This window comes from Microcaecilia unicolor, chromosome 1 (genome assembly GCF_901765095.1).
Source record: "Microcaecilia unicolor chromosome 1, aMicUni1.1, whole genome shotgun sequence".
In the NCBI taxonomy this organism is placed as follows: domain Eukaryota; kingdom Metazoa; phylum Chordata; class Amphibia; order Gymnophiona; family Siphonopidae; genus Microcaecilia; species Microcaecilia unicolor.
In genome coordinates this window covers 758,152,583-758,179,128 of record NC_044031.1, presented here as the reverse complement: position 1 = coordinate 758,179,128, position 26,546 = coordinate 758,152,583, and the positions used below count along the sequence as shown (strand labels likewise).

General features: G+C 46.5%; 1 protein-coding gene across 1 annotated transcript in view; it reads left to right on the top strand.

Moving 5' to 3' along the window:
- Positions 1-26,546, top strand: part of LOC115459907 (A disintegrin and metalloproteinase with thrombospondin motifs 17-like) — a 393,810-nt gene that overhangs the window by 39,300 nt on the left and 327,964 nt on the right. The window contains exon 5 of the mRNA XM_030189734.1: positions 20,928-21,095. Within this exon, the coding sequence (XP_030045594.1) occupies positions 20,928-21,095 (168 nt within the window). The remainder of the gene's footprint in view (positions 1-20,927; positions 21,096-26,546) is intronic.

The following is a 26,546-nucleotide window of genomic DNA, read 5'->3' as shown; positions in this document are numbered from 1 at the left end:
GAAGGGCTGGGATTCTATTCCAGGTACTTCCTTGTGGAAAAGAAAACAGGGGGGATGCGTCCCATCCTAGACCTAAGGGCCCTGAACAAATATCTGGTCAAGGAAAAGTTCAGGATGCTTTCCCTGGGCACCCTTCTTCCCATGATTCAACAGGACGATTGGCTATGCTCTCTGGACTTAAAGGATGCCTATATGCACATCCCGATTCTGCCAGCTCACAGACAGTATCTTCGATTTCATCTGGGAACACGGCATTTTCAGTACTGTGTGCTACCCTTTGGGCTCGCCTCTGCGCCCAGAGTGTTCACAAAGTGCTTGGCTGTAGTAGCAGCGGCACTTCGCAGGCTGGGGGTGCATGTGTTCCCTTACCTCAACGATTGGCTGGTAAAGAACACCTCCGAGGCAGGAGCTCAGCAGTCCATGCAGGTGACTATTCGACTCCTGGAGCTGCTAGGGTTTGTGATAAATTATCCAAAGTCCCATCTTCTTCCAGTTCAGAAACTCGAATTCATAGGAGCTCTGCTGGATTCCCAGACGGCCCGTGCCTACCTCCCAGAGACCAGGGCCGACAATCTGCTGACCCTTGTCTCCTTGGTGCGGGCGTTGCAGCAGATCACAGCTCGGCAGATGTTGAGCTTGCTCGGTCACATGGCCTCCACGGTTCACGTGACTCCCATGGCCCGCCTTTTTATGAGATCTGCTCAATGGACCCTAGCCTCCCAGTGGTGCCAAGCTGCTGGGAGCCTAGAGGACGTGGTCCGTCTGTCCACGATGTTTCTCCTCTCCCTTCATTGGTGGACAATTCGATCCAATTTGACCCTGGGACGTCCCTTCCAGATTCCTCAGCCGCAAAAGGTGCTTACGGACGCGTCACTCCTGGGGTGGGGAGCGCATGTTGATGGGCTCCACACCCAGGGGACTTGGTCCATCCAGGAACAAGGTCTACAGATCAACCTCCTGGAGTTGCGAGCAGTATGGAACGCTCTGAAGGTTTTCAGAGATTGGCTGTCCCATCAAATTATCCAAATTCAGACAGACAACCAGGTTGCTATGTATTACATCAACAAGCAGGGGGGCACCGGATCTCGCCCCTTGTGTCAGGAAGCCGTCAGCTTGTGGCACTGGGCACGCCGGTTCGGCACGTGGCTCCAGGCCACGTATCTGGCAGCCGTAAACAACAGTCTGGCCAACAGATTGAGCAGGATCATGCAACCGCACGAGTGGTCGCTCAGTTCCAGAGTGGTTCGCGAGATCTTCCAAGTGTGGGGCACCCCCTTGGTGGACCTCTTTGCCACTCAGACCAGTCACAAGGTCCCTCAGTTCTGTTCCAAGCTGCAGGCCCACGGCAGACTAGCGTCGGATGCTTTCCTTCTGTTTTGGGGGGGAAGGTCTCCTGTACGTGTATCCTCCCATTCCTTTGAAAGGGAGGACTTTGCTGAAACTCAAGCAAGACATGGGAACCATGATTCTGATTGCTCCTTTTTGGCCTCGTCAGATCTGGTTTCCTCTTCTTCTGGAATTGTCTTCCGAAGAACCGTGGAGATTGGACTGCTTTCCAACCCTCATCACACAGAACGAGGGGGCGCTCCTCCATCCCAACCTTCGGTCTCTGGCCCTCACAGCCTGGATGTTGAGAGCATAGACTTCGCCTCCTTGGGTCTGTCAGAGGGTGTCTCCCGAGTCTTGCTTGCTTCCAGGAAAGATTCTACCAAGAGGGGTTATTTTTTCCTCTGGCAACGGTTTGCTGTGTGGTGTGATGGCAAGGCCTTAGATCCTCGTTCTTGTCCTACACAGACCCTGCTTGAATACCTTCTACATTTATCGGAGTCTGGTCTTAAAACCAACTCTGTAAGGGTTCATCTTAGTGCGATTAGTGCATACCATTACCATGTGGAAGGTAAGCCGATCTCAGGACAGCCTTTAGTTGTTCGCTTCATGAGAGGTTTGCTTTTGTCGAAGCCCCCAGTCAAACCTCCTACAGTGTCATGGGATCTCAATGTTGTTCTTACCCAGCTGATGAAACCTCCTTTTGAGCCACTGGATTCCTGTCATCTGAAGTACTTGACCTGGAAGGTCATTTTCTTGGTGGCAGTTACTTCAGCTCGCAGAGTCAGTGAGCTGCAAGCCTTGGTAGCTCATGCTCCTTATACCAAATTTCATCATAACAGAGTAGTCCTCCGCACTCACCCTAAGTACTTGCCGAAGGTGGTGTCGGAGTTGCATCTGAACCAGTCAATTGTCTTGCCAACATTCTTCCCCCGTCCTCATACCCGCCCTGCTGAACGTCAACTGCACACATTGGACTGCAAGCGAGCATTGGCCTTCTATCTGGAGCGGACAAGCCCACACAGACAGTCTGCCCAATTGTTTATTTCTTTCGACCCCAATAGGAGGGGAGTGGCTGTGGGGAAACGCACCATTTCAAATTGGCTAGCAGACTGCATTTCCTCCACTTACGCCCAGGCTCGGCTGACTCTTGAGGGTCATGTCACGGCAAATAGTGTTCGAGCCATGGCGGCGTCAGTGGCCCACTTGAAATCAGCCACTATTGAAGAGATTTGCAAGGCTGCGACGTGGTCATCTGTCCACACATTCACATCTCACTACTGCCTTCAGCAGGATTCCCAACGCGACAGTCGGTTCGGGCAGTCGGTGCTGCAGAATCTGTTTGGGGTTTAGAATCCAACTCCACCCCCCTAGGCCCATTTTTATTCTGTTCCAGGCTGCACTCTCAGTTAGTTGGAAAAGTTTAGGTCAATCTCAGTTATGTCCTCGCCGTTGCGAGGCCCTATTGACCATGTTTGTTGTTTTGAGTGAGCCTGGGGGCTAGGGATACCCCATTTGTGAGAACAAGCAGCCTGCTTGTTCTCGGAGAAAGCGAATGCTACATACCTGTAGAAGGTATTCTCCGAGGACAGCAGGCTGATTGTTCTCACCTACCCGCCCACCTCCCCTTTGGAGTTGTGTCTTCCCTTGTCTTGTTTTTGCTTGGTACGGGACTGGCGAACACGAGCGATTTTTGGGCGGGAAGACGGCCGCGCATGCGTGCATCGCAGGCGCGCGTGAGGACTGGCAAGCTCTGTTGCTAGGAAGATCTCCGATCGGAGGGGCTGCCGTGGACGTCGGCCATTTGTGAGAACAATCAGCCTGCTGTCCTCGGAGAATACCTTCTACAGGTATGTAGCATTCGCTTTATTCTTACTGTACACCCCCTTGAGTGAATTCCTTAAAAAAGGCGGTAAATAAATCCTAATAAATTAATTAATTCTAATAAATAAAATAAATATTTATTCACATTATCCAAAAAGAAAATTTTGGTTCATTGTGGCCTACAATTAAACAATGAGTCACAGTACATAACTATGTATATATTGCAATGAGGTTTTTACATTAATGATTACATAGAGAAATATTTTTTAAACGATTACATTAAACATATACATTTTATATATATGTATACAGTATATATTTATTGGGGTTTGACAGCATTAAGAGGATATCATCAGCAAAAAGTATGATTTTCTGCATGTCATCTTCACATTTGATGTCCTCTTAAGTTGTTGAGCTAAGGGCTCTATGCTGAGGGCAAACAGGGGTCCCACTGAACTCTCTTTCTGAGAAGTTCCGAGAGAAGAGGACATTTCTCTGGTAAGTGAATGCTATTTTGCTTTGTGCTTTGGAAACTTAAAGATTGGGGTTTAAAGGAGGAATTGTAAGTTAGAGTTTGGCAAAATAAAAATATAAAAAGCAAATTTTATTAACTAATCTTCATAGTCTTTTCTACTCAGTTTTAAAAACTTTGTACCACAGCATTAACAGAATCTAGCAGGCACTGCAGGATCTAGTTTAGTCTTCTCGCCCACCCCTAGGACAACTCTTCATTTATAGTCAGTTATTGTAATTAGGGTAACAAGCAAGGAGTGCTCTACGCCGGCTGTAAAGAGCAAATAATCAAGAAACTTCAGACAGCCCAGAACACTGCAGCTAGACTCATATTCGGCAAAACAAAATATGAAAGTGCTAAGCCACTACGAGAAAAACTACACTGGCTCCCACTTAAAGAACGCATCACGTTCAAAATTTGTTCCCTAGTCCACAAAATCATTCAAGGAGATGCACCAGCCTACGTGTCAGACCTGATAGACTTACCACCCAGGAATGCCAAAAGATCATCCCGCACATTCCTTAATCTGCACTTCCCTAACTGCAAAGATCTAAAATACAAACTAATGCACGCGTCAAACTTTACCTACTTAAGTACACAGTTATGGAATGCACTGCCACGCAACTTAAAAACGATTTACGAACTAACAAACTTCCGCAAACTACTGAAGACCCATCTGTTTAACAAGGCATACCACAAAGATCAACCAATGTGAATATACTTATCTCCTCCACACATAGTTAGAACTGCCTTATAATATCTACTTGTTATACTACTATCATGACTGTTCATTATCATATTGCCAAAGATTCTTCTGTAACACTAAATGTCTATTTTCTAATATATTTCCACTACTCATGATGTATTGTAAGCCACATTGAGCCTGCAAAGAGGTGGGAAAATGTGGGATACAAATGCAATAAATAAATACACTAAATAAATCATACAATATGCTATATAATCTAAAATACACATTTATATTAGGCTAATATCCTTAATACTGTAGCAAGTTTTAAATTATTGAAAAACTCAAAAACACTAAGATGGAGTCAGCAGTCCAGCAGCAAGAGGGGTGCTATCCAGTCTTTTGCGTTGAGTGTCACATGTATGATTACCTCCCAGTTGGTGAGATGTCATATGTGTGCGCCCGATGCAAAGAGCTCCTAGCTCTCAGAGAACGTGTCCGTTCTCTTGAGGCTAGAGTAGCAGACTTGGTGGAGCTGAGGGAGACAGAGAGGTACATAGAGGAGACCTACAGGGATGTTGTAAAGAAGTCCCACCTCCAGTCTTGTAGCTCCTGTGCTACCTTGGAGGATGGAGGTCTCCTAGAAGGAGAGCATCACCCTGGTTAAGTAGGAAGTACTCCTATAGCCAGGACCTGCCCACCAGGGGATGTACTATTCTCTTGCACCGAGGATATGTCTCCAAGTGCTGCCCAGGAGGGAAAGGTTAGGACAGCTGTTGTAGTTGTATTTGATCATTAGGCATATAGATAGCTGGGTGGCTGGTGGACGTGAGGATCGCCTGGTGACTTGCCTGCCTGGTGCAAAGGTGGCGGGCCTCACATGTCACCTAGATAGGATTTTAGATAGTGCTGGGGAGGAGTCGGCTGTCTTGGTACATGTGGGTACCAATGACATAGGAAAATGTGGGAGAGAGGTTCTGGAAGCCAAATTTAGGCTCTTAGGTAGAAAGCTCAAATCCAGAACCTCTAGGGTAGCATTTTCTGAAATGCTACCCATTCCACGTGCAGGGCCCAAGAGACAGGCAGAGCTCCGGAGTCTCAATGCGTGGATGAGATGATGGTGCAGGGAGGAGGGTTTTAGATTTGTTAGGAACTGGGCAACATTCTGGGGAAGAGGGAGCCTATTCCGAAAGGATGGGCTCCACCTTAACCAGGGTGGGACCAGGCTGCTGGCATCAACATTTTTTAAGGAGCTAGAGCAGTTAGGGCTAGGGTTCTTCAGCTTGGAGAAAAGGCGGCTGATGGGAGATATGATAAAGGTCTATAAAATAATGAGTGGAGTTGAACGGGTAGATGTGAAGCGTCTGTTTACGGTTTCCAAAAATACTAGGACTAGGGGGCATGCGATGAAGCTACAATGCAGTACATTTAAAATGAATCGGAGAAAATGTTTCTTCACTCAACGTGTAATTAAACTGTGGAATTTGTTGCCAGAGAATGTGGTAAAGGCGTTTAGCTTAACAGAGTTTAAAAAAAGGTTTGGACGGTTTCCTAAAGGAAATGTCCATAGACCATTATTAAATGGACTTGGGGAAAATCCACTGTTTCTGGGATAAGCAGTATAAAATGTTTTGTACTTTTTTGGGGATCTTGCCAGGTATTTGTGACCTGGATTGGCCACTGTTGGAAACAGGATGCTGGGCTTGATGGACCTTTGGTCTTTCCCAGTATGGCAATAGTTATGTACTTATAACTTTGGACTTGTTCAATCCTGTTAGTGAAGGGCTGCACAAGGGTGAAGACCTCAGATAATAAGACACTTGTGATTTTCTGAAGCGGGTATGCCACGTATCTGCAAATTATGATGACTACTGCAATTTTCTAAGTCCTCCAGCTTGCAATTATATATGTCTCGGATTGTTTATTTAGCAACAAACACTTCTCAGTACTATTAAGAGCCTCAGCCTGTTCATCGAGGTAAGATTCCGCTTCCTTTGTGTGGTGGTTTTGTTTTTTCCAATCATGTTTGTCCCTGTCTCCAGTTTCTGCTTTCCTCTGGCTTAAATCTCCCACATCTTCTTGCCCTTCCTGTCTTCTCTTCCTCTCCTATATCCATCTTTGACTTTGATCTTTTCCTTTCATCTTTCCTTCATTTATTTTTCTGCCTCTCTATTTGCTCAGACTTCATTCATTCTTACTATTCTGTTTTCAATCCTCCTTTTTTTTTAAACCGCATCTACCTACAGCTGCTCATCTCCATCTCCCCATCCTTCCAGTGTCTTCCCCTCTTTCTTTCTGCATCCTTCCATTCAACATCTCCTATTTCTCTCCCTACCCTTCCATCCAGCGTCGTCCCTCTTATTCTTCCCATTCTTCCAGTGTCTTCCCTCTTTGTCTCCCTTCTTCCGTCCAGCATCTTTCTCTCTCCATCCTTCCAGCCAGGGTCTCCCCATTTCTCCCCAACTTCTCTCTTTCCAGCCCTTTTCCATCCAGTGTGTTCCCTCTTTCTCTTCCTATCTTTGTACTCATCGTTTCTCTCTCTCTCCCCCACCCTCTTCCATCCAGTGTCCCCACTCTTCTATATTTGTCCTCTTCTACCTCCATTCAGCATCTGCCTCTCACTCCATGCCCCTCCCCTCCCCCCAATATCTTCTGTTTCCTGCGACCACTGCTGTTTCTCCCGGTCAGCTGTAGCAGCCATAGCAAAACAAGAAAAACAAGCATGGAGCCGCAGCCTTCAGGCATGCGCTGTCGGCTCTGCTGGTCCTCTGCACTCTGATATCAACTTCCCGTTCTGGGGCAGAGAACCGGCAGAGCCAACAGCGCATGCCTGAAGGCTGTGACTAAGATTGGGGGGCCTTGGCACCCAAGGTCCCCCTGTAGCTACACCCCTGCGCATGAGACAGTTATGCAGATGCTGGCTGAATATTGACTGACAGCCGCATAACATTTTTGTGTGATAAAAGCCCCTCGATCCCCCTTCCAACCCCCTACAAAGACCCCTCCTTCCCTCCCCCAGCCTGTCACCATGATGGAGCCCCCCCCCAAACCCCCTTCTATCTATGTAGGCCCCCTGGGCCTACCTGTTGTCCCTTGTGGTCTGTGGAGGTCATTGAGGGCAGGAGTGAAGCCCCCTCACTCTTGCCCCTTGTGGCTTCACTAAGAAAATGGCTGCCACAAGAGGTCACCCTGCCCCCAACAATTCCCATGGACTACCAGGGATAGCAGGTAGGTCTGAGGGGCCTTCCTAGGTGGAGGGGGCCATTTCATGTTGACAGGCTGGGGGGAGGGGGCTTTATAGTTATGTGGCTGCTGGACAATAGTCAGCCGGCGCTCACATAATGCTCCTCCCTAATGCCGTGCCCTATACCATCCCTGACCTGCCCATTTTTAAATGGATGGTCAGAGGTGATATTTAGTGGCACTGCCCAGTTTAGTGCTGCTGGATTTCGGGGGTTAGGTGGTCCCAGGGGATTTAAGCAGGCTGAAGCCTCTTCCCACTTAAATCACTTTGTATCAGCCAGCTAGATTTTAGTGTACCTGAATGTAAAACTCACATTAAGCTACGGCTGAAAAAGGTGTGAACACAGTATAAAGAAATAAACATTTTGAACCCAAAGGCAATGGTAAATGTTTTGCACCCACTGTTTGTTTTGTGCCACCCTACAGGCGGCATTAAATGTTTTCCTCTCCAGGCACTAAATGAACACACCAGGGATGTGTTGGGGACTTTGTGGACACTATGTACTTGTCCTGTGGGGGGCGAGTATGATGGTGGAGGAGTGGCCTAGTGGTTAGGGTGGTGGACTTTGGTCCTGGGGAACTGAGGAACTGAGTTTGATTCCCACTTCAGGCACAGGCAGCTCCTTGTGACTCTGGGCAAGTCACTTAACCCTCCATTGCCCCATGTAAGCCGCATTGAGCCTGCCATGAGTGGGAAAGCGCAGGGTACAAATGTAACAAAAATAAAATAGATACTATTGGAGATTCTACATGGAATGTTGCTACTATTGGAGATTCTACATGGAATGTTGCTATTCCACTAGCACTAGCAACATTCCATGTAGAAGGCTGCGCAGGCTTCTGTTTCTGTGAGTCTGACGTCCTGCACGTATGCACGATCGTGCAAACGTATGTTTCTGTGAGTCAGACGTATGTGCAGGACGTCAGACTCACAGAAGCAGAAGCCTGCGTGGCCACATTGGTGATCTGCAAGGGCCGACTTCTACATGGAATGTTGCTAGTGGAATAGCAACATTCCATGTAGAATCTCCAATAGTAGCAACAGTGGAGGAGTGGCCTAGTGGTTAGGTGGTGGACTTTGGTCCTGAGGAACTGAGTTTGATTCCCACTTCAGGCACAGGCAGCTCCTTGTGACTCTGGACAAGTCACTTAACCCTCCATTGCCCCATGTAAGCCGCATTGAGCCTGCCATGAGTGGGAAAGCGCAGGGTACAAATGTAACAAAAATAAAATAGATACTATTGGAGATTCTACATGGAATGTTGCTATTCCACTAGCAACATTCCATGTAGAAGGCTGCGCAGGCTTCTGTTTCTGTGAGTCTGACGTCCTGCACGTATGCACGATCGTGCAAACGTATGTTTCTGTGAGTCAGATGTATGTGCAGGACGTCAGACTCACAGAAGCAGAAGCCTGCATGGCCACATTGGTGATCTGCAAGGGCCGACTTCTACATGGAATGTTGCTAGTGGAATAGCAACATTCCATGTAGAATCTCAAATAGTAGCAACAGTGGAGGAGTGGCCTAGTGGTTAGGGTGGTGAATTTTGGTCCTGGGGAAATGAGGAACTGAGTTCGATTCCCACTTCAGGCACAGGCAGCTCCTTGTGACTCTGGGCAAGTCACTTAACCCTCCATTGCCCCATGTAAGCTGCATTGAGCCTGCCATGAGTGGGAAAGCGCGGGGTACAAATGTAACAAAAAAAAAAAATAGATACTATTGGAGATTCTAGATGGAATGTTGCTACTATTGGAGATTCTACATGGAATGTTGCTACTATTGGAGATTCTACATGGAATGTTGCTATTCCACTAGCAACATTCCATGTAGAAGGCTGCGCAGGCTTCTGTTTCTGTGAGTCTGACGTCCTGCACGTACGTGCAGGACGTCAGGCTCACGGAAGCAGAAGCCTGCGCGGCCACATTGGTGATCTGCAAGGGCCGACTTCTACATGGAATGTTGCTAGTGGAATAGCAACATTCTATGTAGAATCTCAAATAGTAGCAACAGTGGAGGAGTGGCCTAGTGGTTAGGGTGGTGGTGGACTTTGGTCCTGAGGAACTGAGTTCGATTCCCACTTCAGGCACAGGCAGCTCCTTGTGACTCTGGGCAAGTCACTTAACCCTCCATTGCCCCATGTCAGCCGCATTGAGCCTGCCATGAGTGGGAAAGCGTGGGGTACAAATGTAACAAAAAAAAAATGGTGTGAGCTTGTGTGGGCTGTTTTCAGCTTCTGGCCACCCTTAGGTACCCTTTTTTTCCCCAGATATTTTATATTACATTTTGAGACCGCTGTTGATGTGCTGTACATTTTTGAATGCCTTTAGGAAGCCTTGGTCAGAGGACTTTAATCCTGCATTTGTTAAATACAGTAGATTTTAGTAGTAGCACTCTAGAAATGTTAAGTAGTAGTAGTAGATTTTGATTATTTGACTTCATTGGGACTGACATTGTTGGCTAACCAAAAAGTCAGATAAAAGCAGACACTTACTGCGTTTGCCCATCTACCCGCTAGCCACACAGCACAGCCTATCCCTTCCCCCTAGCCACTGCCTCCCGGGTATCGGGCTCTCCCTCCAAAAGTGCCTTCCTGGTATTGGCCTCTCCTGAAGTGCCTCCCCAGCCACCTGACCAAAGTAGGCCTCCCCCCTGGGGTCTCTCTTTACAAGCCTTTGGTGGTCCAGCGTTGAGTTCAGGGCATGGGCGATCCCCACTCACTCATGCCCGTGCAATCTCTGTCTTTAAAATGGCTGCCGTGAACTCTGGTGGCAGTCTTGCTGTTTTTGCACAGGCCCCATTTTATGCAATGGGTCCTAGTTACTAATAGATGGGGTTAATAGTAACATAGCATGTCTTGACAGTAGCCCATGTTGATAACTCCCCTCGCAGAGAGCGGTGAAGCAGAGGGCATTGGCCTGAGTTTGGGTGGGAGGACAGCGGCGGGCCCTGCACCGCCCTGCCCTAGGCCTTCTTAGTCCTTTAGAACCAGCCATATTCTAACCACATTGGAAATTCCAGATGCAGTTTCTGAGAGCTAAACACGTTTGTAAAAGATTGCCACAACTCTCAAAGTTCCTGTCGGTGTGGCATTGTTTAACCCATAGCTTTTCAATATTATAAATTTGCCTCATGCGTTGTAGCTAACTTTTTATGGGTGGTGGGGCAGATACTCTCTTTTGATTTCTTTTCATTTAGGAATGATATAAAACACTGCATAGCTTTAGATTTTAACCGCTAATGCTAGACTCGTTCAGGACTCCTCTTAAGACCTGAATGCCAGGTATCCAGACACAAATCCTACAGCCCCTATGGGAGAGATGACATTTGTACAATTACAAACCTCCCTGGCTTTCTTTAATCTCTGACAGGAGAAAAGGCCTTTGTTAGAAGAAGTCGGCACAAACTCTGTTTAAGCGGCTGTTCAGAAGCCTGTCTTTGGATTCTCCTTTTTCTCGAGGAAGTTTGACATCCTTTAATAATGTTCCAGAGGCCTCAGGTGACACATTTAATCCCTTTCCTCTTAGAGGAGATCTGAGATGAAATATACCCTTGAGCAGAAAAAGAGAAGATTGTATTCTCTGCACAGGTGTTTTTGTAACTTCTTTTGGCAGAAAAACACTGTAAATGAATCCTATAGAAGTGAAATCGCAGCATGGGCTCTGTAGCCCAATTTCTGTCAGACTTCATCTGCAATTTTTCTTTTTATGGAAAGAAAAGATCCAAAAAGAAAAAGAAAACTTTCTCTTTTTGCAAAGTTAAAGTTTCTTCTGGCTTATGGCCAGTAGGTGCAGATCAGATAGTCGGGCTCAGATCTTTAAGCCACTGGATAGCTTCAGTAGTCATGTGATTGATGGAAGCCTGGTCCACCTGCAAGTGGGTGCAGACAGCAGTGTTTTGGGGATTTGACTTATTAACTAGTTTGGGTGGCCACAGTCCTGCTCTGACTGTCTTTGAAGTTCAGTTCAAGAGCACAATGTACATAAGTACATAAGTAATGCCACACTGGGAAAAGACCAAGGGTCCATTGAGCCCAGCATCCTGTCCACGACAGTGGCCAATCCAGGCCAAGGGCACCTGGCGAGCTTCCCAAATGTACAAACATTCTATACATATTATTCCTGGAATTGTGGATTTTTCCCAAGTCCATTTAGTAGTGGTTTATGGACTTGTCCTTTAGGAAACCGTCTAACCCCTTTTTAAACTCTGCTAAGCTAACCGGCTTCACCACGTTCTCCGGCAACGAATTCCAGAGTTTAATTATGCGTTGGGTGAAGAAACATTTTCTCCGATCTGTTTTAAATTTACTACACAGTAGTTTCATCGCATGCCCACTAGTCGTAGTATTTTTGGAAAGCGTGAACAGACGCTTCACATCCACCTGTTCCACTCCACTCGTTATTTTATATACCTCTATCATGTCTCCCCTCAGCCGTCTCTTCTCCAAGCTGAAAAGCCCTAGCCTCCTTAGTCTTTCTTCACAGGGAAGTCGTCCCAATCCCGCTATCATTTTAGTCGCCCTTCACTGCACCTTTTCCAATTCTACTATATCTTTCTTGAGATGCAGCGACCAGAATTGAACACAATACTCAAGGTGCGGTCGCACCATGGAGCGTTATAACGGCATTATAACATCCTCACACCTGTTTTCCATACCTTTCCTAATAATACCCAACATTCTATTCGCTTTCCTAGCCGCAGCAGCACACTGAGCAGAAGGTTTCAGTGTGTTATCGACGACGACACCCAGATCCCTTTCTTGGTCCGTAACTCCTAACGTGGAACCTTGCATGACGTAGCTATAATTCGGGTTCTTTTTTCCCACATGCATCACCTTGCACTTGCTCACATTAAACGTCATCTGAGGTTCTTAAAGCAATATATAGTACACCAAATATTTTTATTTTTTTTTTGTGGGGAGGAGGGCTAGCGCTATGGAAATAAGTAGTATTAGGAGGAGGGAAGGTCAAAAACAAATGGAACTCCTCAGGGATGGACTGACGTGATTTGGGCCCCCCTGGCCGCTACCCGCCACCCCCTGTTACCACTGCACTGCTGCTGCCCCATTTCTACACACTACAGCCCTCCCTACCACCACAGCTGCTGACAGTCCCCCGAGCCTCAGTGTGCTCTTCTCGGTCCTACCTTGAAGGTCCTTGGTGGTCTAGTAGATTCTTCAGGGGCAGGAAAGATCCCCTCTCTTTCCTGCCCACTACTGCTATTCTGTCCGGTGCCTCCATGTTTTCAAAAGGGTGCTGAGACTTCCCACAGTAGTCTCACAGGTCTCGACAGTCTTGCGAGGCTGCCGCAGGGATTCTTGGCAGCCATTTTTAAAACATGGTGGCATGGCACTGGTTTGAATAGTGGCAGCGGGCAGGAAAGAGTGTTGTTCTTTCCTGCCCCCGCAGTGGCCACTACACCACCAGGGCCCTTCAAGATAGGACCAGGGGGGCTGTAGTGTACGGTGGTGGCGGCGGGGGCACTAGCTGGTGAGGTTAGGGCTGGTCCTGGGAGGGGAAGAGCCATCACTTACCCGATTAGCAGCAATATTTAGTCCGCTAAGCGGCTAAGTGAGTGGATAAAGTTAGGACACCTGAAAGGCTTCTGCCCTGCATATCGGCTGGTACGTGGTTAACTTCCGTGTTGCTGCATTAACCGGGATATTCAGTGGCGGAGACTGGCCATGTCTCGGCATTGAATATCCACGGTTAACTCAGCCCATGGCCACTGTTCCCTCTAAGCAGAGTGGGAGTCCTCCACCTACAGTCCTGCCAGTGGGGGGTGCTGTTTCACTATCACATTTTCAATAGTGAGGGACAGGCAAGCTCTTCAGGACTTGCCTCTCCCTAGCGATTGAAAAACAAGTATTGAAGCATCGCGTCCCACGGGCAGCAAATTAGTTGGAGGAACTCCCACTCAGCTTAAAGGGAGCAGTGCCCATGACTGCGAGCAGCTTACAAAGTGCGTAACATCATATCAGGCTCTATGTGCGTAAGTTGGAGGCAGCGCCCAATGTTTCCTTCACATATGTATTTATTTATTTATTGGGATTTCTTAACCACTTTTATGAAGAGATTCGCCCAAGGCGGTGTACATCAGGTCCAGTTTAACATCAGACTTACAATTTTGTTAACAGCGTAGCAATAGTTTCTGTCCATTTTGCAGTTAAGCACTGTAGCACTTAATGTTTATACGCATAGCTGCCAAGTTTGGCACCTCTGACCTAGGTCAATGTAGATGCAAGTTCTAGAATCACCCTTTGGATATTCATACTGGGTCAGACCGGTGGTCCGTCTAGCCCAGTATCCTGTTTTCCAAACAGTGACCACGGCAGGTCACAAGTACCTGGCAGAAACCTAAATTGTGGCAACATTCCATGTAGAGCCCCAAAGAATGGCAAGATTCTGGAATCCTAAAGAGTGACAAGATTCCATGCAGAACCTCAAAGAGTAGCAACATTCCATATAGAACCCCAAAAAATAGCAAGATTCTGGAATCCTAAAGAGTGACAAGATTCCATGCAGAATCTCAAATCGTGGCAACATTCCATGTAGAATTCCAAAGAACAGCAAGATTCTGGAATCCTAAAGAGTGACGATTCCATGCAGAATCTGAGTAGCAACACTCCATACTACAAATCCCATGTCAAGCAGTTGCTTCCCATGTCTATCTCAATAGCAGACTATGGACTTTTCCTCCAGGAATTTGTCCAAACCTGTTAAAAACCCAGATATGCTAACTGCTGTTACCACATCCTCCGGCAGCGAGTTCCAGAGCTTAACTATTTGTTGAGTGAAAAAATATTTCCTTCTGTTTGTTTTAAAAGTATTTCCATGTAACTTCCTCAAATGTTCCCTAGTCTTTGTACTTTTTGAAAGAGTGAAAAATCGATTCACTTGTACTCATTCTACACCACTCAGGATTTTGTAGACTTAGTCATATCTGCTCTCATCCATCTCTTTTCCAAGCTGAAGAGCCCTAACCTGTTCCTGAATTTTCTTGAGCTTTGTCATGATGGAGTTTGGTAAATAGGACAGGTATTCACTCTGTTGGGGTGCATTTCAGAGCGCCTGTTATTTCACACAATGGGCCTGGACATCTAGGGATCATTTGTCAAACTGATTGCATTGGCTGAAATGCCAGAAATAGCTTTTACCTGCAGGGTTTGCACCAGAGATCAAAGCAGCACTGTGGAGATTGTCTAGCTTTCATTATTGCTGGGAATAAATACTTGCAGAGGTCTGTGCCTGCTTTTGTCTGTGGGTCAGAAGATATTTATTTACTGCCTTTTTGAAGGAATTCACTCAAGGCGATGTACAGTAAGAATAGATCAAACATGAGCAATAGACAATTACAGCAGTAAAAATATTCAAAAACAATACAAAGTATGGCATGGTATACTATTTACAATGTCAACACAATACGTAATAGAACATTATAGGTGATAGTGAAGGGTAAAGCAAAGATGTAACATATAGAAGGGTAAGAGAGTAGGAAGAGTTAGAAAGTAAGGTGATTGATTTAAAGAAAGTTGTACATGAGGTCAGAGAAATGGTTATCAATTTGTTTTTGTCTTATTGTGCATGTTTTTACTGTAAATTTCTGACAAATATACTGCTCATCCAAGATAGATTTAACTTTTTTGTAAATAAATAAATAAACTATGTTTATATTTAATAGAAACTTGCTGTACTGCAAATTCCAACATGAGAAATTCTAGCAGTTTACAATAAAAGATTAAAATATAAAATGAAAGGAACACCAAAGTCGATAGGACAGAAGACATATACTCAATCAAAAGAAATAGTGCTGTACACCAGGAGCCAGCTGTTGGTCGAAAATCCTGAGTTCATTCCTTTTGGAAAAAGTGGGTTTTAAGAAGAACTTTGTTCTTTGAATTTAGTGAAAGATTCTTCATTACGCAGTGGATCAGGTAGTCTGTTCTCAGGGGCGGACTGACTGGTCGGGGCCCCTGGGCAGTAAAGGTCTTTGGGGTACCCCGACCACTGCCTGCTGCCCCACCACTGCACTGCCGCCCCTCTCCCACAACCTACAGCCCCCCTCCGCCACAGTTACCGACCCCCTCCCACACACCCTGAGCCAAAGCAGGCCATCCCTGGACCTACCTTGAAGGGCCCTGGTGGTCTAGTGGCTTCTTGGTGGGGGGGGGGGGGCAGGAAAGAGCCACATTCTTTCCTACCCACTATCACTATTGTGCCCGGTGCCACTGTGTTTTCAGAATGGCTGCTGAGACTTACCGTGGTAATCTAGCGAGTCTCAGCAGCCATTTTTAAAACACAGTGGCCCGGCAGTCAAGAGTGGGATTCTTTCCTGCCAACCAAAGGCCACTAGACCACCAGGGCCTTTCTGCGGCGACAGACAACTGGACAGAGCCTCTGGGCCCTCGGGCAGTGCCCAGTTGCCTGTATGGTCAGTCCACTCCTGGCTATTCGAAAGTGTGGGGGCTAGACAAAAAAAAGGCTGAGTAACACTTGGATTCGGGAATAATGTGTCTGGGATTGGGTATGAGTAATCTGTTTGCATCAAGAGATCCAAGGTTTCGGGAAGGAGTGTAAGGAGTGATTAAGTCAGAGAGGTAAGCAGGGTCCCCAGTGTGATAAGACAGATGCGTTTTCTTACGTCTCAGTGGAGAAGTAGCCTAGTGGTTAGTGCAGTGGACTTTGATCCTGGGGAACTGAGTTCAAATCCCACTACAGCTCCTTGTGACTCTGGGCAAGTCACTTAACCCTCCATTGCCCCTGGTACAAAATAAGTACCTGAATATATGTAAACCGCTTTGAATGTAGGTTGCAAAAACCACAGAAAGGCAGTATATCAAGTCCTATTTCCCTTTCCCTATTTGAGATTCTACATGGAATGTTGCTACTATTGGAGATTCTACATGGAATGTTGCTATTCCACTAGCAACATTCCATGTAGAAGCCTGCCCTTGCAGCTCAGCAACGCGGCCGCTCAGGCTTCTGTTTCTGTGAATGTGACGCAGGATCTCAGGCTCACAGCAACAGAAGCCTGCGTGGCCGCATTGCTGATCTGCAAGGGCAGGCTTCTGTTTTTCACAGCAACTGAAGCCTGCGCAGCCACGTTGCTGATTTGCAAGGACAGGCTTCTGTTTCTGTGAGTCTGACGTCCTGCACGTACTTGCAGGATGTCAGACTCACAGAAACAGAAGCCTGTGCGGCCACATTGCTGATCTGCAAGGGCAGACTTCTACATGGAATGTTGCTAGTGGAGGAGTAGCCTAGTGGTTAGTGCAGTGGACTTTGATCCTGGGGAACTGAGTTCGATTCCCACTGCAGCTCCTTGTGACTCTGGGCAAGTCACTTAACCCTCCATTGCCCCTGGTACAAAATAAGTACCTGAATATATGTAAACCGCTTTGAATGTAGTTGCAAAAACCTCAGAAAGGCGGTATATCAAGTCCCATTTCCCTTTCCCTTATGACATCACAATATCAGAAGTGAGCCAAGTATCGGGCAATTAAGCCATTGTGACATCACTGATGAGGTTGGCTCTTATTGGTGGAATGAGTGGAGGAGTAGCCTAGTGGTTAGTGCAGTGGACTTTGATCCTGGGGAACTGAGTTTGATTCCCACTGCAGCTCTTTGTGACTCTGGGCAAGTCACTTAACCCTCCATTGCCCCTGGTACAAAATAAGTACCTGAATATATGTAAACCGCTTTGAATGTAGTTGCAAAAAAAACCTCAGAAAGGTGGTATATCAAGTCCCCTTTCTCTCATCAGGTTATCAGTCCCAAGAAATACAGAAAACCACAGGTGCAAGCAGTTGGTCTAAGAGCTTCCAAAACTGTGGGTCAGGGGGTCATAAAACCTACATTTGGGGTCATAACCTAGGTGGACTCTCCATTATTCTGCACCTTCAGGTGGTCGCCCAATTTTATTTGACTGCAATCATGGGTCACAAGCACAAAAAGCTTGGGAATCACTGCTCTAAGTGAATGTCTTAAGCTTTCTGCCTCTGTTCTGCTCTGACGGGCAGCTCCTGGCATCTGAGACCCAAGTATTACAATTCCTTTATTAAAACTCTTTGATTCAGCTTGAGCTGTGAATTCATCTTCTTTTGGCGTGTGCCATGTTGGCTGCCATGTCTCACGTTTCCCAACCATGCTGCTGATTTACAGAGAAAGTTAAAAAGACAGAGACGCTTTCAGAGTTGTAAAAATTGGTGCAGCCTATGAACAGATGGTGCTTAAAGAGCAACAAGGCTGTGGAATCAACTTGTGGTTTGGGGGGATGGGGTCCTCAATCAGTGAATGGAGAGGACACTGGGTAGCAGCTGGAGACATGGAACTATTTAGATTTCAAGGAAAAGCAGAACAAGTGCAAAAGCTCACAGGTCACTTTGAATTCATACTTCTCCAAGGATTTCCTTCAGTGCAGCTCCAGGAAGGGAACAACTCCACTGGGAAAACTTCACTTGAAACCCTCTTTAGAAGGAATGGATCCACAGAATCTTAGCGGAGATTGGGTGGCAACACCGATAATCGGGAAGCAAAACCAGTGCTGGGCAGACTTGTACGGTCTGTGCCCTGAGAATGGGAAGGACAAGTCAAACTCGGGTATACATATAAAGTATCACATACCATGTAAACTCTTGTTGGGCAGACTGGATGGACCGTACAGGTCTTTATCTGCCGTCATTTACTATGTTACTATGAATGTTGTTCCTTCTCTCCCAGGGAGATGCAAGAAACATTACAGACCATCTTCTGCCCTCTGTGACCTGCCTTTAATATCTGTATACACCTGTAAATACTGACTGGTCGATGCTCAAAAGTCCCCATTAAAAATCATGTCCATTTAGATCTTTGGTAGTAGTTACCAATTTTGAAATAGCGAGTGATGCTCAAAGGAAATCGCATGCAGATGAGATTCACGTAAATTTAGCAAGTAGCTTTGAAGGGAAAATGCACAGAACAGTCTCTCGGTAAGTGTCCATGTTCTGCGCATGGCCAGGAATCCCGCTGCTGTATTCTCTCCTTTCCCCTGCAGTATTTGCTGGCTCCACTGTCCCCCCCCCCCCCCCCCCCCCCCACCATTTTCTTCTTTCCCCAGCAGTGCTCTGATTCTGGCGTCACCTTCCTCCTGCAGCTTACTTGCCTTCCCTCAGGCTGCCCCCCATGATTTTTGCTTAGGAATCTCTTCCTTGCTGAAAGCGTCCCTAGGTGACATCATAGGGGAATTCCCCAGCCGATTGGCTGTCTGCTTGTTTCTCTGCCCCCACCCCCCCCAGCTGACATCATAAGTGCTTTCCCCAGCTGATTGCCTGTTCTTGTTTCTTCTCCCACCTAGATGACATCATAGGGACTTTTCCCAGCCGATTGGCTGTCTTCTTGTTTCTCCACCCCACCCTCAGCTGACACATAGCAGTTTTCCCACAGCCAATTGGTTGTGTGTCCCTATAATATCAGTTGAGAGGGGGTGGAGAAACAAACAGACAGCCAATCGACTGGGGGAAAGCCCTTACGATGTCAGTTGGGAGGTATTTTAGCATGGAGGAGATTCCTAAGTGAAATCATTGGGGACAGCCTGAAGGAAAGCAAATAAGCTGCAGGAAGAAGGTGGAGCTAGCATCAGAGCAATTTGCTACTGAACTAAAATCCTCTTTGCTGGAAGCCCCCCCTCCAACTTGTTTCTCCATCCCTCTAAGCAGTTCTCTGCTCTCTGCCAAATTTTGCTTTTGAAAAATGCAAGCAGAGTGCTTCTCCCAGAAGTCACCCTCACAGAATGACAGCTTCAGACCTCACTGAAAATTTTGCACATTAAAGGCAGGCGCTCCTTTATGTGCATCACTTGGAAAGGCTGTGCATAGCTCAGAATGCTCCATTTTAATGCTAATCAGCCTCGTAATACATTTACATAGGATTATCGTTGTCTGGAACTTTTGGTAAGATGGACGCAGAATCCCTAATAACAAGCACACTAAACTGGATAGAACCAGTCAAAATCAGATAATCCTAGCATGGTAAGCTTTGTGCATCTGCTCCTGAGTTCCCTATACAAGTTTTAATCGCTGAAGTAGCAGATCAGGTGTTTCTAGGCAGTATATCAAGTCCCTTCCCTTTCTTCCCACTAAGATGTAATTTGCCATGTGACCAGTGGAGGAGGAGAGCAGTGGGGTACAGGAGGGAGGGGGTTGCACTGTTTCAGATTTAATTAGCTAGGAATCAAGAAAATGAACACTGAGCCCCAGTCTCCTTCCTCCTCAAAATTGTTATTTCCTGGGTGCTTGCCATGTGACTCTTGATGGCCTCCTTTGTGCTTTCATTGCATTTCATTTGGCGTCTCACAGATCAGTGGCGTAGCCAGACAGCCAATTTTGGGTGGGCCTGAGCCCAAATTGGATGGGCACAACATTTTTTTCTGCCCCTGTCCTACTCCCACATGTCACCCTCTCTCCTACTTCTATGTCCAACATTTTTTCTCTCTCTCTCTCTCCCTCTCTCTTCTTCTGCATCTCTCCCTCCCATCCCATGTCCAACTTTCTCCCTCACTCCTTACCCCCCTGTGCAGCAACTCTCGAAGAACTTCTGCCTGAAATTCTTCTCCCCGCTGCTGCATCGGTCCCGGCAGCATTCTTTTTTTTTCGCCCGTCGCCAGCAGCGCTACGATTCACAGAGGCCGCTCCGCTCCCCACTGCAGCGTCCATCCGGCCCTCTCTGATGCACTTCCTGTTTTCGTAGGGCCGAATGGATGCTGCAGTGGGGAGCGGAGCGGCCTCTGTGAATCGTAGCGCTGCTGGTCACGGGCGAAAAAAAAGAATACTGCAGGGACCGAGGCAGCTGCGGGGAGAAGAATTTCAGGCAGGCAACACTCCCGGCAGCGATGTTGTTGGGTTGGGGCGGGCCTAGAGCAAAAGTGGGTGGGCCTGGGCCCGTCCAGGCCCACCCGTAGCTACGCCCTTGTCACAGATGTTCCCATGCACCGTCAACAGCAATGAAATATAAATGGGTTTTTTTTCAGTATTGGCCATTTTCAACTTGTCAGATGACTGCTGGTGTAGTCCTTGGCTAAAATGACCACATCAGACACACCACGACCCGGAAATGAACCCTATGGAAATTCACCAGAACCTGTCTGACCAATGCATGTTGGAAAATACATAAAGCTTTGCCAACGGCATACGATTAACCCCTTCTTTCCTCTCAGTGTTAAACACAAAAGTGAAAAGTTGGCAAACGGTATAAAAGTCAGGCAGTTGCATTTTTTGACCACTTTGGCTTTGGCTCTTAAACACATCCGTTGCTCTGTCATGTCCACCGCCACTAATAACCTGCATCACCTGTTTTATAGCAAAGAAGAAAGCAAAGAAGCAGAAACCTGATGGTGACTGGCGAGGGCGAAGGAACGCCATCCGGCTCACGAATGAGTATACTGTGGAAACACTGGTGGTTGCTGATGCCGACATGGTTCAGTACCATGGTGCAGAGGCTGCCCAGAGATTCATCCTCACGGTGATGAGCATGGTAAGTGCCCAGCCTCAATCACTAGCACAGTAAATGACGGCAGATAAAGACCAGCATAGCGGTCAAGGTTGTACCTCCGTTCCGCATAGGCTACTCTCTGCATGCAGATTACCCTCCACTGTGATCTCTTTTTTTGTGTGTGTGTGAATCAGTTATGTTTTATTTGAGTGTAAATACTCTGTAGGGAATCCTCTGTGTTTATTCCACTCCTTTTTTGACTTCCTTCATTGTTTTTATCCCCATTACCTCCTGTCGAACAGCATTCCAGGCATCCACCACCCACTCCATGAAAAAGTATTCCTAATGTTTATTTTCAGTTTCCCACCTTGCAGCTTCATTTCATGTCCCCTAGTGTGTTGGGAACAGATTTTAAGTATTTAAATGTTTGTATCATTTCTCCCCTTCCCTATTCTCCTCCAGGGTATATATATTTAAGTCAAGTCTCTTCTCATGTGTCTTCCAGTGCAGACTCCGTACCATTTTGGATGCTTTCCTGTGAACCACTTTGGGTCTTTTTATGTTCTTGGCAAGATAACAGCCTCCAAAACCAAACACAGTACTTCAAGTGTGGCCTCACCAGTGACTTGTACTGGGACATTATCACATAAGTACATAAGTAATGCCACACCGGGAAAAGACCAAGGGTCCATCGAGCCCAGCATCCTGTCCACGACAGCAGCCAATCCAGGCCAACGGCACCTGGCGAGCTTCCCAAACGTACAAACATTCTATACATGTTATTCCTTCTGCTGGTTATGTTCCTCTCTATGCAGCCTCTCATCCATCTGGCCTTGATCACCACCTTATCACGTTAGTCTAACACCTTGAGATCCTCAAACACTGTCACCCTGAGGTCTCCCCCCTGGTCTGTGCACATCAGCTTCAGCTGCTCTCTCTCCCTATCAGTTACAGCTCCTTTTTATTTCTGCAGTACAAATGCTTCACTTTACATTTATTAGAGCAGGCAATCCACTGGAGTGGATGAACGCAAACCCCCACGTAAGACAAAACCATCAAATAGAGAGTGGGAAGTGAGGAGGAGTGTATGGAAGTGGCTGGTTTTGCTCTAACCCGGGCAGACAAGGTGAAAGCTTTTGTGGCCTCAGCATTGCCCCGGCTGTGGAGTTGGGGAAAGCTGGGAGTCAAGCAGTGGAGAAGAGACTGGAGAGCACAACTTGCTACAGTACTGTCTGCTCACAAAAGACTTCCTGGTATCACATTTATTATTAAACCTCAAGGATCGATTTAAGACTCCTGAGGCAGGCCTGTGGCCGAAACACAGAACTGTGTCGAGTCTGTGAATAAAGTTATTTTCTTTACTACCGTAGTCCTGTTTCCCTGGAGTCATTGGTCCACTTCCCACTCTCTATTTGATGATCACTTTACATTTATTCACATTAAAGCTTAACTTCCAAGCATTTGCCCAGGTTTCTAATTTTTGTAGATCATTTCTCATGTTTTCCATTTCTTCTGAGGTGTCCACTCTGTGGTCAGTCCTCATTAAGAGGCACGCTTTTCCTTCTAAACCTTTGGCATTATCGCTCAGAACAGTGGTCCCAGTACAAATTCTTAAGGTAGTCTGCTTCTCACCTTGCTTGAGTGAATTCCATTTACCACCACCCTCTGTCGCCTGTTATCAGCCAATTTCTGAGCCAGTTCATCACTTTGGATTCCATCCTCAATGGATTCATGAACCTCCTACGAGGAACAGTATAAAAGGCTTTGCTGAAATCTAAGTAGACCATCACATGCCGTTGATCCTGTTCTTTTGACACCCTGTCAAAGAAATTGGTCAGATTCCTTTGACATGACCTACCTTTGGTGAAGCCACGTTGCCGTCAATCTTGCATCCCATTGGATTGTAGCACGTTCACAGTCTTTTTCCCTTCAGCAGCATCTCCATTATCTTCTCCACCACTGGGGTTAGACCAAGTTTATCACCTCTTCTCTGTTCCCAATTTTGTGAAGAAGGACCATATCAGCTTTTCTCCAGTCCAGCAGAACATCTTCTGTTTCCAAGGATCTATTAAACACATTGTTAAAAGGACCTGCCATCATTATCTCATCAGATCCCTTGGCTTTTTCCATTTTCAGTTTTCAAGCTGTTCATAAATACTGTCTTCTATGAATGGTGCGGTATCTATGCCATCCTCATATGTTTTTTAGACAATCATCTGCAAATCATCTCCAGGGTTTTGTTTGTACTTTGTATGTCTAAGTGCTTGGAAAATGAGCCCCTTTGTAATCTAGGCACAGAAATTTACACCTCCCTAAAAGGCAGATGATCAAAAGCCCTGCGCTGTTCCAAACAGCGCTCTAAAATAGCGCTGGAACAGCGCGGGGCGCTATTAGACCTGTGATCAGAGATAATGCATGCAAATTTAAGCAGCGCAATTATCTCAGATCATGGGGTAGAAGTGCGGGAGAATTGTGCCTGAGCATGCGCTCAGCACAATCCTCCCGCACTTGTTTGACAGATCTGGGCTGGAGACCAATGAAAAGAGAAGGACGTCCATCTTTAAATCGGAAGATGGGTGTCCTCATCTGCCGTGTTGCAGGGATGGCCAAATTTCAAGGGGTGTCGGAGGTATAGCAACGGGGCAGTTGAGGACGTTCAAAATTTGGACGTTTCTGTGATGGGGCAGTTGAGGACGTCCAAAATTTGGACTTTTCTGCAATGGGCAACATCCAAAATTGGATGTTTCTTTGAGAAAGATGTCTCGGAGCTGGCGTAGGGTTTGTCGCGGCCAGTGACCCAATCTTTGGCGCGCTGGATGCTGATCATTGGGGATGAATGTGGTAGGTTTAAAACAAATCGGAGAAAGTTTTTCTTTACTCAGCGCATAGTTAGACTCTGGAATTCATTGCCGGAGAAGGTAGTGACGGCAGCTGGCCTTGCTGAGTTTAAAGGGGGTCTGGACAGATTTCTGAAGGAAAAGTCCATTGATCGTTATTAAATTTGGGGTTTTTTGCCAGGTTCTTGGGGCCTGGATTGGCCGCTGTCGGAGACAGAGTGCTGGGCTTGATGGACCATTGGTCTTTTCCCAGCGTGGCAGTGCTTATGTACTTGCGCTAAAGCCCTGTTTAGCAGGCATTTGCATGCTACTTGCGCTAAGAGCCCTCAAGAGCGTTGTTTCACGCACTCGAGGGCTCTGATCATGGGGCGGTAGCAAACGCAGGCGCTAGTATGGCGCTAACAGCCTCTAGCGCCGGCGTTTGCTTTTGATCATCTGCCTGTGAGAGCAGGTATAAAGGCCACATCTGCACGGTAGGCATAAGAACATAGCCATACTGGGTCAGACTAGTGGTCCATCCAGCCCAGTATCCTTCTTGCAACAGTGTCCAATCCAGGTCACAAGTACCTGGCCACAAACCCAAATAGTAGCAATACTCAATGCTACCAATCCCAGGACAAGCAGTGACTTTCCCCATATCTGTCTCTTAGGCTTCTATTTTATAAAGTAGAAACACACTCTGATCTTCTTCACTAGTAATGCTACGAGACTGCTCAATAACAAAAGACGTGAAGGAAAACACAACTCCCAAAACTACTACTACTACTACTACTTAACATTTCTAAAGCGCTACTAGGGTTACGCAGCGCTGTACAATTTAACATGGGAGGAAAAAAGAACTCGTATTACTGTGGCAATAAACATTACACAGCTCTTTCTGCAGGTCTTTTTTTTTTTTTTTTTGCCTACAGTGAAAAGGTAATCATGGTTCAAAAACCTCCTTGAAAAATGATGTTTATGTTTTATATTTTTTAGCAACACTGTTCACGTAATCAGGCACTACTCATTAAAGTAAACTTATCTGAGTAGTGCAACGTCCGTGTACTGCGTGACTCCACCCCAGCTGTATTTCTCAAAATAGTGCGGGCCCCGACGGACCCGTTTCGCTTAGCTTCGTCAGGAAACCCACTGGCGGTGGCATTAATATCTAGCCTGCTGAAAGGTGGTGTTCCCCTGCCGGTCACCAGCAAAACAAGTATTTTATAAAGACACTTAGGCGTCTGTTTCTTTATAAATTAGTGCCTGTTTTGCCCTCTCAAACTAAATGCCCCCTTCTAAAATTGCCCTATCCTGTATAGTATCCCTGCTTTTACTAATTTTTTTTATTTTTGTTACATTTGTACCCTGCTCTTTCCCACTCATGGCAGGCTCAATGCAGCTTACATGGGGCAATGGAGGGTTAAGTGACTTGCCCAGAGTCACAAGGAGCTGCCTGTGCCTGAAGTGGGAATCGAACTCAGTTCCTCAGGACCAAAGTCCACCACCCTAACCACTAGGCCACTCCTCCACTAAGCTTTTTTTCCCCTATAGACATGGAACAGATCCTGCAGTAAGTTGTATAGTAAAGAAAGGTGATGGGACTTGATATAGTACTTTTCTGTGGTTACAATTAAAACATTTATGTATTACATACAGGCACTTATTTTGTACCTGAGGCAATATAGTAACATAGTAGATGACGGCAGAAAAAGACCTGCACGGTCCATCCAGTCTGCCCAACAAGATAACTCATTTTAGCTGCTTTTTGTGTATACCCTACTTTGATTTGTACCTACAGTGGTGGAAATAAGTATTTGATCCCTTGCTGATTTTGTAAGTTTGCCCACTGGCAAAGACATGAGCAGCCCATAATTGAAGGGTAGGTTATTGGTAACAGTGAGAGATAGCACATCACAAATTAAATCCGGAAAATCACATTGTGGAAAGTATATGAATTTATTTGCATTCTGCAGAGGGAAATAAGTATTTAATCCCTCTGGCAAACAAGACCTAATACTTGGTGGCAAAACCCTTGTTGGCAAGCACAGCGGTCAGACGTCTTCTGTAGTTGATGATGAGGTTTGCACACATGTCAGGAGGAATTTTGGTCCACTCCTCTTTGCAGATCATCTCTAAATCATTAAGAGTTCTGGGCTGTCGCTTGGCAACTCGCAGCTTCAGCTCCCTCCATAAGTTTTCAATGGGATTAAGGTCTGGTGACTGGCTAGGCCACTCCATGACCCTAATGTGCTTCTTCCTGAGCCACTCCTTTGTTGCCTTGGCTGTATGTTTTGGGTCATTGTCGTGCTGGAAGACCCAGCCACGACCCATTTTTAAGGCCCTGGCGGAGGGAAGGAGGTTGTCACTCAGAATTGTACGGTACATGGCCCCATCCATTCTCCCATTGATGCGGTGAAGTAGTCCTGTGCCCTTAGCAGAGAAACACCCCCAAAACATAACATTTCCACCTCCATGCTTGACAGTGGGGACGGTGTTCTTTGGGTCATAGGCAGCATTTCTCTTCCTCCAAACACGGCGAGTTGAGTTCATGCCAAAGAGCTCAATTTTTGTCTCATCTGACCACAGCACCTTCTCCCAATCACTCTCGGCATCATCCAGGTGTTCACTGGCAAACTTCAGACGGGCCGTCACATGTGCCATCCGGAGCAGGGGGACC